Consider the following 12,093-nt stretch of genomic DNA (forward strand, 5'->3'; position numbering starts at 1 on the left):
GGTGAATCCGGGACAGGTGGCAACCCTAATAACATAGAACAGTTGTGGAAGGGAGACTGAAGACACTTCAGGAGACAGAGACTGGAAATATGCTACAACAGACTACCAGAGATCATTTACATTACAGGTTCTGAATGAATGCTCCTACTATCTGACCGCTAGGGCCTGCACAGGGCCACACAGCAAGTGCCAAAGGACCCAATGTGGGCCTCAGACCACAGGTTGGGCACTAGGCGCTTACATACTTTTCAGACCTTGGAAGGGTTACCTAAAGCTCAAAATATAGATCTATTGCATGGAATATGGAGTCCCTGGCTTTATGTTTAGTTCACTGAAGTTTCCTCTTTGATAAAAGCATGGCACTTCCAAGGTTCCTTCAGGGTTGGGATGTTTTTTTATGAGAGGGCTGTGACTCTTAAAGCTTTGATATTGGCTATTGAATGAACTAACTTCATGTCACTTTCCATCTTCTTGTAGATGATGATCAGCAGATAGCAGTGTACAGGATGATCATGGCTCCCCGGAAAAGGAATCGTCATGCTCTGGGATTCCTCTGCTGTTTCAGGGGTAGTGAGCACCCAGAAATCAACCTCAAGGACAACAACCCGCTTCAGTTTGTGGAGTTTGCGGGGCCCATGCCATCTGCCGATGAGCTCAATGCCCGCTTCTCTGAGCTGGTGGTAAGTGAGATGCCTTTTTTCCTCCTGGGCTTATGTAGTGTTTATAGAACTGTCAAGCTCATAAGTAACTACTGACTCCCCTCCATCAGTGACAGTGACTCCTCTTCATAATGGCCACATAGAGTGTTCTATGACCAGCTTCTGGACACCAAGGAAACTTTAGTGGAGCCACTTTACCCATTTTTACAAAAGGGGCAATTGCAAGGAGCAAGTTGGTGTAGGAGGCCCACCATACCTATGGTCATTTCTAGCCCTGGGTGAACCACCATTTCCCTAGATTCAGGAGCTCATGAGGTTATTTGATACTTGATGGTGACAATAGTGGACCATGCCTGTGTAATGTGTATTGAAGCAGCCACTAGTAGCCGCCATTGGAAGCACATGTGATAGGGTGACCATGCAGGGGAACAGTTGTTTCTTGATGGTGACAATAGTGGTCCATGCCTATGTAATGTGTGTTAAACAACCACTAGTAGTCCCCATTGGAAGCCCATGTGATAGGGTGACCATGCAGGAGAACAGCTGCTTCTTGATGGTGCCAATAGTGTACCATGCCTATGTAATGTGTGTTAAACAACCACTAGAAGTCCCCATTGGAAGCCCGTGTAATAGGGTGACCATGCAGGGGAACAGTTGTTTCTTGATGGTGCCAATAGTGGACCATGCCTATGTAATGTGTGTTAAACAACCACTAGAAGCCCCCATTGGAAGCCCATGTGATAGGGTGACCATGCAGGAGAACAGCTGCTTCTTGATGGTGACAATAGTGAGCCATGCCCACATAATGTGTGTTGAAGTGGACACTGGCATTCTCCATGGGCAGCCCATGTGACAGTGATAAAACACAAGGGCACAACTGTGAGAAAAGGACGCAGCATTGTCACCCTATAACAGGAAGTGCCTAAGCAAGGACCTGGCAGGGTCACCAGGAATTATTTTAATGAATGTTGCAGATAAAAAAAATAAAAGTTACATTTGAAAGGACATTAATGTGTTAAAGATAATACAAGATTTTAGTGACTGGGTTTGCTTAGACTTCAATGCCCCCGTCCTTAGCTGTGTGTTGTATATTGGGAACGGTAAATAACATTATGCTGCCAGCTGTGGTTGGTGCGGAGTATCAGTGCCTGCCACCAACGTATAATGCCATCGTTGTGTATCTGTTTTGTCTGTGTGGAAGCTGCCAGTGCCAGTATAGAGATGAGCTTTCATAGTCATTAATCAGTGAGCAGCGCTGTTCCCGGGGACTGGAGACCGCAGACTTTATACCCCAGCAGCAGATCAGCCGGATAACTTAACCCATCTGTGACCTGAGTGAAAACATTGCAGCATGATTAGCATTAAAGTGAACCTGTCAGACCTGGGAGGAAGCTAATATGAGTACCTGACGATAGAACTTCTAATGACCTCCAAGAATATGGGTGACCTTAGTGTACACATTATGACCTCATCTCTCAAGCAGAATGCTGTCACCTCAAGCCTTTGCTAATGCAATGCAAGCACCTCAGCAACAAGGAGAGAAGTGGGTGCAATGCATTATGGGGTATTAGGGGTGGGCATGCCATGGTGCCAATAACACTGCATACTGAGAGTGAGCAGGTTCAGAGTGCCAGAGATGCACCAATAGGTGCACTGTGCAGCAATAAAGACATGTTTGGGCATCTTGTGGTGCATAGAATAGTATTAGTTTTATCACGGTTATATATATATATATATAAAATCATTTTTGCAGAAATCGCTTCATTATAGCTCGTGCTAATTCCATGATGGCGGTGGTCTCCCCTAATACTTTACATCCCAGGTCCTGGAATCTTCTCCGGTGCTACCTGCACCTGCACAGTAACTCTACAGACTCAGATGGGGCATTCCCAGATAGCAAGTAATTGAGCTGCAAGTTATAAAATGACTTGCTAAACTATTGCAGACTTGCCGAGCTTCACAATTTTGTTGCACAATTACAGCAAGTCTGCATTGCAAGTCTCCAGACCAGCGAGCTTGCAGAGCTCTTGCTAAGACCTGTAGGACTCTTGCTGTAGACTTGCCAAGCAAATTTGCTACAAATTCAAAAAGTGTCGCCTAGAACTTGTGCTGCGAGTGTTCTGCAAGTCTACAACGTGCCAGGAATGTGTGCAGCAAGTTAACAAAAATTACAATTTCACCCGGACACAAGTTTGTAGCAAGTTATCCTTGCTATCTGGGTTGCTCCTACAGTAGGGACACTAAAGAGGTCTGTTTCTAAATGTTTCTAAATGTTTTCACCCAAGATTCACTACTCAACTTGCAACAAAGATTCACATATTTTTTAGAAAGAAAAAAAAAAGGACAAAGGCAATTATGGAAAACTTGGACTTGTTCCTCCAGATTGGGAAAGTTGGCAGCCTGGCCAATCCCACCCTCCGACATGCATGCTGCTCTTTGGCCTACGACCAGCGCTAAAAGTGTGACTCTTGGGTGAAAGTTGTGTGAAAATATTCATATATAAATAGCCCCATTCAAGTCTACGGGGATTTACTTTGTAAGCGCGGGCAGTGGTGGAGAAGATTTCAGAACGCAGGATGTAACCGCTGCAGGTAGCCACTACCTTCTTGGAAGGACCTGGGTGGATTCTAGGTTAGGTTAGGTTGGGGGAATAGGGAAGATGGGCTCTTTGGGTTTTATTTAGAGGAAGTGTAATTGTACTTAAAAAAGTGAAAAAAGAATTCCAATCTTTGTAATGGAAACATAACTGACATTATCATTATTTCAGAAAAAATGTTTGGTAAAAAAAATTACAATGGCAATAATGCAAAACTTGGACTGGTTCCTCCAGATGGGGACAGTTGGCAGCCCGGCCAGTCACATCCTCCAACATGCATGTTGCTCTTTGGCCTACGACCAGCGCTAATTGTTCTTGGAGAATGTCAGTAGGGGATTTGTACCTCCCTTCTCCTCTGGGCAATGGAAGAAATTTGGAGGCGCAGAGCCCAGGCGTGCGCCAAACCCGAAGAATCCTTCACAGAATGCTTGTCGAAGCTTCTGACACAGGAACAATCGATGTTGTGTCTCCTCAGCCCACCCGGTCCGCTAATGAAGATTCGGCTGGGTAGACTGAGCCAGAATGTGATGTGCAGCACGCTGGAGTAGCGCTGTTCTTCGTTAATATAATCCACGAATGTGGCCAGGAATAAATTGACAGCAGAAGAAGCTGGAGGGGATGTCAGGAAGCTACCAACCACTTTGCCTAGATCTCATCCTTGGTTCTTTTAATTTTTTTGGTTATCCAAGTTGTGAAAAATAGCTGCGCACGGCCTTATATCATCAATTAAAGGGGATCTATAAAGGCATTACATACGATTTTCAAACTGACACAAAGTATCACTGTCCACCTGCTGACTGGCTCAGATTTTCATTGTGGGATTCATGGTGTGTGGCTACCTAAACCAGCCAGCTAAATCCCTATGAACGGCAGTATGGATGAGTTCGGTCCAAACCTGAGCTACTCTAAACACTAACGTACCAAGGGTCACCCGCCCAATCAGCTGTGGGCTGGGGCAATCCCCACCTCGCAGCTGAACCTAAACAAAGGCCATGTAAGGTCAGTGATGCCACTGCATCCTTCCCTTTTGCTTATGCACTGCTGTGGGCAGGGAATTCCCCACCCACAGCTGATTGTGTGGCAATGGAAGAAGCTTCCATGTTCAGAGAAGCTCCTTCCATGTTTGGAGGAGCTCGGGTTCAGACTGGGTTCAGTCCGAACCTGACCTCAATCCCTAACCACCTGGTAATCTCTATAGGGACACCAGTGTGTTCCCCGGTTCCTATCTCTGCCCTCTGTACTATACTCTTCACAGCCCAACATCATATTACAAGAGACTGCTGTTTTGCCTGAAAGTACAATACTTTCAGGCAAAACAGCAGTCTCTTGTAATATGATGTTGGGCTGTGAAGAGTATATGGCTGCCAGCTTGGGCTGCAATGAGTTATCCAGAACTCAGAAGCAATTGAGGATATATTGAGGGGACTTTGTGAATTTAGCACAGCTGTGGTGTTTACTAGAGAGCATGGACATTCACTATTCACTATTCATACTATTCCCCCTGGCAAAATCTCCATGACTGCTGGTATAGATGAGTTAGGCCCAAACCTGAGCTCCTCTGAACACAGAAGTAGCATTGGGGCACAATCAGAAGGAACTCCTTCATACACAGAAGGAGACCCTCTGAACCTGTAAGGAAGCCCCTTCCACTGCCACCCAAACAGCTGCAGTCTGGGGAATTCCCTGTCCACAGCTGCACATCAGCAAAGGGGTGGGATGCAGTGAGGTCATTGACCTAAACTGGCCATGTAACCATATAAGGTCAATGACATCACTGCACCCCACCCTTTTGCTTGTGTGCAACAGCGGCCAGGGAATTCCCCAGGCTTCAGTTGATTGAGCGGCAGTGCAAGGAACGTACTCCCGGCTTCAGAGGGTCTCCTTCTGTGTTTGGAGGAGATCCTTCCATGTTCGGAGGATTTTAGGTATGGACCAGGCTCGGTCTGAACCTGTGCTCATCCATAAGCGCTGGTATCTTATGTATCTAGAGCTAAGGGGACACTGATGTGTGTTTCCTGGCTCCTTGTTCCGCCCTCTATACTTTCACAGCCCAGAATCATGTGACAGGAAGCTGCAATGGTGCCTGAAAGCATTGGGAAATGCGGGTTGCCATTGATTATTGAGAACTCGGAAGAAAGGATAAATTGTGGGGAGTTTGTGACTTTGGCACAGCTGTCTACTGAAGAGCATAGACATTCACTGTTTTATTCTTTCAGAAGCCTGCAGTTGTTGTTTTGTTCTTGGGTTTACATTTTTGTTCTTGGGTTCAAGTGCATTCTAATGAATGCTCTCATGTACCCACACGGTGGCTGGACGCCGGTCCCATTGATTGTAATAAGCAGCACTGCTTGCCAAATGGGAAATGCTGTATAAAATTTGCCATGTCTGCGACGCAAAGCATCATGGCCGCTGCGTGTATACAAGACTCAGAGGCCGCTATTTTACCTTGTAGGTGGGCAGCCAGGGGGTGGTAAAAACTCAGATCAATCACCTGTTTTTACCTCCCCCCCTCCCCCTTGTCACAAGGCATGATAAAAAAGGTTGTATTGCGGTTACAACATGGCTACACATTTGAGCATTGCATGTATTATAAGAATTGTCCGCAATGGATCAGATATTATCAGTTATTGGCCCGAATACAACCTGATTAATAACCTGAGTTATTCTGATTCACTGTATCGCCTCTGGATGTTGTACAGTGTTTGGTCTGAGTTCAGATTCCTTAGTTGCTGAATTGTGATGGATGCACGGATGGCCTTTTATAATACTAGACATCCTAATGATATTTTCCCGTACGTACGATCTGCCTATCTTGGACAGGCAGATCGCACTCTCGATCATCAGTAGAATTCTGCGATTCAGCTCCGCGTACAATAGCGCATTCACCCACGGCTGTACGCTGTGTTTCGTGTCTCCTACTTACAACAGCTGGGAGTTATTAGCAGCGTAGTGCTTTTATCCGGCAGCTGGGCCTATCCTGCCTTATATACCAGTAATTACATTTATTAATATTTGACACCCCGTCGGCCCCTCTCTGCGTCTAGACATAAGTGCGATTCGTGAATTATAGCGCCATTAAAACCTTGATGTGCCCAGCGCGAGAGCGCGGATTTTAATTAGTATAAAGACAGCCACATTGTTCCAGGGTAATAAATAGTTTAATTAAGCAGAACATATTCCGAGGCCAAATGTAACATTTTTTTCTTTAATATCGCTCTTAACGAGTGGCGAGCATTGGCCTCGGTGGCAAAAACTGCCGATCATATTGTATTCCTATCTAACAATGCCGACGAGCCAGGTGTGTTACCGTTGCAGCATTAAAGTGGACCTGTCAGTAACTTGCCAGTTATAGAATGTTGCAAAGTATGTCCTACTTTTATTTCTCAGTGCACAACTAAAGCAATAGGACATAAAGCAGATTGCCTTGTCCATGCATTGGGACTGAGGGGTGTCTAATGGGGTTTGAAAGGATTCTTAGGGACTTTCTTGCATAGAATTAAATGGAATGTCAAGATAATAAGGGTCAAAAGAAAGGGCAAGCACTGTGATGTGCTTTACAAAGTGACCTGCGGGCGTGCGTTATGTGCACCTTAACATGCTGGTGTGGTCTGGTCAGATAAATGAGACTGTTGCTATATATTGTGACATGTTGGGAGTTTATTCACCTAGTACTAGTGAAATTAGTGAGAGGTCCAACCTGCCATGGGAAAATATTATGTAGGCTGCCATTGCTGTCCTCACCTACTGAAGATTCTGCTTGCCTGGCTCTTGCATATCAGTACATTTTGAGTCAATGACCCCCAAGTCATAGAAGGAATTCAGATTTTTTTTTTTTATTCTTGATAATGGAGAGTTGTTGTGTAACTACAGAAGCTGTAGAAGCTACTGCTGCCAATAAGTGGATGTCTGATGGTGTTTATAAACATTATTTATACAGAGATTTAAAGTAACATTGTTTATAAACATTGATCAGAGGGAGATATAGAGATACAAAGTAACATTGTTTATAAACATTGATCAGACTGGAGATAGAGAGATACAAAGTAACATTGTTTATAAACATTGATCAGACTGGAGATGGAGAGATACAAAGTAACATTGTTTATAAACATTGATCAGACTGGAGATGGAGAGATACAAAGTAACATTGTTTATAAACATTGATCAGACTGGAGATGGAGAGATACAAAGTAACATTGTTTATAAACATTGATCAGACTGGAGATAGAGAGATACAAAGTAACATTGTTTATAAATGTGTGCAGACCGGAGATAGAGAGATACAAAGTAACATTGTTTATAAACGTGTGCAGACAGGAGATAGAGAGATACAAAGTAACATTGTTTATACACATTGATCAGAGGGAGATAGAGAGATACAAAGTAACATTGTTTATACACATTGATCAGAGGGAGATAGAGAGATACAAAGTAACATTGTTTATACACATTGATCAGAGGGAGATAGAGAGATACAAAGTAACATTGTTTATACACATTGATCAGAGGGAGATAGAGAGATACAAAGTAACATTGTTTATACACATTGATCAGAGGGAGATAGAGAGATACAAAGTAACATTGTTTATACACATTGATCAGAGGGAGATAGAGAGATACAAAGTAACATTGTTTATACACATTGATCAGAGGGAGATAGAGAGATACAAAGTAACATTGTTTATACACATTGATCAGAGGGAGATAGAGAGATACAAAGTAACATTGTTTATACACATTGATCAGAGGGAGATAGAGAGATACAAAGTAACATTGTTTATACACATTGATCAGAGGGAGATAGAGAGATACAAAGTAACATTGTTTATACACATTGATCAGAGGGAGATAGAGAGATACAAAGTAACATTGTTTATACACATTGATCAGAGGGAGATAGAGAGATACAAAGTAACATTGTTTATACACATTGATCAGAGGGAGATAGAGAGATACAAAGTAACATTGTTTATACACATTGATCAGAGGGAGATAGAGAGATACAAAGTAACATTGTTTATACACATTGATCAGAGGGAGATAGAGAGATACAAAGTAACATTGTTTATACACATTGATCAGAGGGAGATAGAGAGATACAAAGTAACATTGTTTATACACATTGATCAGAGGGAGATAGAGAGATACAAAGTAACATTGTTTATACACATTGATCAGAGGGAGATAGAGAGATACAAAGTAACATTGTTTATACACATTGATCAGAGGGAGATAGAGAGATACAAAGTAACATTGTTTATACACATTGATCAGAGGGAGATAGAGAGATACAAAGTAACATTGTTTATACACATTGATCAGAGGGAGATAGAGAGATACAAAGTAACATTGTTTATAAACATTGATCAGAGGGGAGATACAGAGATACAAAGTAACATTGTAATTTTTGCATCTACTTTGTTTAATTCATTTGCAAATTCAAGGGATGTGAAAAGGACCCTCTCCGCATAGAAGTCAGTTGAAGTTGATCTCGGGGCACAAAAATGTCATCTATTTTAGGGATGCACCAATACCGATATTAGTATTAGTATGGGTGCCGATGCCGAGCATTTTGGGCGAGTAATCCTACTCGCCCAAATGCTCCGATTCTTACCTGCGATACCAGAACTTGTAGTCAGAGGGAGATCTCTCTCTGACCGCAAGTACTGAGGGAGCATGGAGGGAACCGGCTTCCTTTCCATTCAGGAAGCCGGGTGGTGGGTTATGACGCGCTTCAAGGCTTTCTAAATAGCCGGGAAACCAGGCTGCTTATCAACAATTGAAACCGGCTTCCTAGCCAATCAGGAAGCCTGGAGGCGGGTCATGACTGCTGCCCGACTTCCTGATTGACTAGGAAGCCAGCTTCACTTGTTGATAAGCAGCCTGATTTCCTAACCAATCAGAATGCCAGGGGGCACGTCATGATTCGCCGCCCGGCTTTTGATTGGTCAGAAAGCCAGGCGGCCTCTGAAGCCGGTGTTCTTTTGTTAGAACACCTGCTTCCCAGGCAATCAGGAAGCCGGGCGACTGGTCATGATCCACCGCCTGACTACCTGATAATCGGTGCACACGGCACCGGCATAGCTACTCTATATCAGCGAGTACCAGAAAAAAAATATCGGTACTTGTACGCGATACCGAAAAACCGGTATTGGTGCATCCCTAATTTATATAAATTCCTCAAATGCCACAAAGGATATCATTCTATTTTGTGTTCACCAAATGTCTTTGCAACCCCAATTATTACTTTGTAGCAGTGACATCATAACTGTGCTGTGCATGGCCTGTGCAGAGGGCAGAGCTGTGGGAGGGACCTTACAGGTCCCACCCACTACAGGGAACTACAGGAGGGGGCGGAGACAAGACCAGTCCCCCTGTATGAGGAGAGAGAGCAGCAGTGAGTGGTCTTTATTACAGGAAGCTCCAAGCCTCACACTGGATTACTGCACAGATCTGGAAGGAATACACAAAGCTCGCCAGGATTGAAGAAGAATACACATGATGACTCTTGTATGAGGACACATGAATCTCCCTAATAGAGACATAGCAATGGAAACCTGACAGGGGTTCTAATCTCTCCGCTCCCTCCAAAATTAAAAAGAAAACAAGCTTTGGCCTTGGTTGCACGTTATGATCCAGAGATGGCTCAGGACTCCGTAGGAACAGGCTCGGCATTGCTGTACAGGAATGGTTGATTACCATTAGCGGGAGTCCTGGGCCACACGGCACCTTTTATTTTCTTTTAATGTTCTCCTTGCTTACTTGGCCCGTCGACCAAGTCTGACACCATGAAACACGCGGCCTAATCGCTAGAATAACACGAGGCCGAGCTCAGCGCCGACTGCTCTCTGTATTAAAAATTCATTAATCTGGAGTTCAGCGGCCTCGGAGTATATATCAGGTCCAGGCGCTGGCAAATATTTTCCTTGGGTGCCGGTCAAGGCGGGCGCTCTCTTTGTAGTCATCTCTCCGGTGGGAAGCTCGGCCTGCTGGAAAAAAAAGACGGGGAAGGCGCATGGTGATATCCCGCGCTGTTTTCTTACCCTTCTCGCCGGCCGTGCACAGCCAAAGCCGGAGCTCTGCAATGAATTAAAGTGGAGCCGTGAGCAGCGGAGGGTGCGGAAGACAATCTTGGGGACATTGGTGACAGGGTCAGGCAGGCCCCCTGACAATCTCTTCTATCCCTCATAGACTGTATTGGTGAGATCCCTGCACTGAGTTCCCGGGTCTGTACACCTGCTGTGCCCATTATGAGGAGCTCCCACCATCCCTGTGCTGAGTTCCCGGGTCTGTACCCCTGCTGTGCCCATTATGAGGAGCTCCCACCATCCCTGTGCTGAGTTCCCGGGTCTGTACCCCTGCTGTGCCCATTATGAGGAGCTCCCACCATCCCTGTGCTGAGTTCCCGGGTCTGTACCCCTGCTGTGCCCATTATGAGGAGCTCCCACCATCCCTGTGCTGAGTTCCCGGGTCTGTACCCCTGCTGTGCCCATTATGAGGAGCTCCCACCATCCCTGTGCTGAGTTCCCGGGTCTGTACCCCTGCTGTGCCCATTATGAGGAGCTCCCACCATCCCTGTGCTGAGTTCCCGGGTCTGTACCCCTGCTGTGCCCATTATGAGGAGCTCCCACCATCCCTGTGCTGAGTTCCCGGGTCTGTACCCCTGCTGTGCCCATTATGAGGAGCTCCCACCATCCCTGTGCTGAGTTCCCGGGTCTGTACCCCTGCTGTGCCCATTATGAGGAGCTCCCACCATCCCTGTGCTGAGTTCCCGGGTCTGTACCCCTGCTGTGCCCATTATGAGGAGCTCCCACCATCCCTGTGCTGAGTTCCCGGGTCTGTACCCCTGCTGTGCCCATTATGAGGAGCTCCCACCATCCCTGTGCTGAGTTCCCGGGTCTGTACCCCTGCTGTGCCCATTATGAGGAGCTCCCACCATCCCTGTGCTGAGTTCCCGGGTCTGTACCCCTGCTGTGCCCATTATGAGGAGCTCCCACCATCCCTGTGCTGAGTTCCCGGGTCTGTACCCCTGCTGTGCCCATTATGAGGAGCTCCCACCATCCCTGTGCTGAGTTCCCGGGTCTGTACCCCTGCTGTGCCCATTATGAGGAGCTCCCACCATCCCTGTGCTGAGTTCCCGGGTCTGTACCCCTGCTGTGCCCATTATGAGGAGCACCCACCATCCCTGAGCTGAGTCCCTGGGTCTGTACACCTGCTGTGCCACCTGCTGGAGAAGTGAGACTCCATGGGTGGAAGGAACAGAGGCGGGCTGTGCAGTGAGGAGGTGGCATCTCCCGTGTCTGGTGGCTCATGGGATGTGTGTTGCAGGTTGCTGGGTGAAGGTGTGTGCGTGCTCCAGGGGTGCGGCGTGGCCGTGCTCAGGACTTGGCCGGGGCGCTGCGCTGTGTTTGCGCAGGAAGTCATCGGAGTGCCGGAGCGGCACACGCCCGTGTACTTTGGCAGCTCCCGCTCTGTCTCCCTCCCTCCCTGACATGTCATGGAGCGGAGCCTTAGAGCCGATGCCGGGAAAGGTAGCTGCAAGCTTAGCAGTTTCCTCTCAGCCTTTCCCGCGTCTTCCTTCCCGTTCAACTACGTAGACTGGCATCCCGGATCTTTCCCACGGACGCTGCGGAGGGAAGGGTGAGGCAGCGATGAGCGATATAAATACAATTGACGTGTCATTTACATTCGCGCTGACATCACAGGTCCCCTTTAAATGCCGCTTGTTTTCACCATTTGTCTTCCCTTGCTACATCTAAATGCTGCTGATCTCCTGCATCTTATTTACAGCCACTTCCTATCTACATGCCCCCCTAGCGATGGCAGCATGGGATTTCT

General features: G+C 46.3%; 1 protein-coding gene across 1 annotated transcript in view; it reads left to right on the forward strand.

Annotated features, from left to right (window-relative positions):
- Positions 1–12,093, forward strand: part of DAAM2 (dishevelled associated activator of morphogenesis 2) — a 202,585-nt gene that overhangs the window by 55,900 nt on the left and 134,592 nt on the right. Inside the window, exon 2 of the mRNA XM_018567383.1 lies at positions 478–680. Within this exon, the coding sequence (XP_018422885.1) occupies positions 507–680 (174 nt within the window). The 5' untranslated portion in view covers positions 478–506. The remainder of the gene's footprint in view (positions 1–477; positions 681–12,093) is intronic.

The sequence above is a fragment of the Nanorana parkeri genome, unplaced genomic scaffold (genome assembly GCF_000935625.1).
Source record: "Nanorana parkeri isolate BGI_ZX_2015 unplaced genomic scaffold, ASM93562v1 scaffold1040, whole genome shotgun sequence".
Taxonomy (NCBI): domain Eukaryota; kingdom Metazoa; phylum Chordata; class Amphibia; order Anura; family Dicroglossidae; genus Nanorana; species Nanorana parkeri.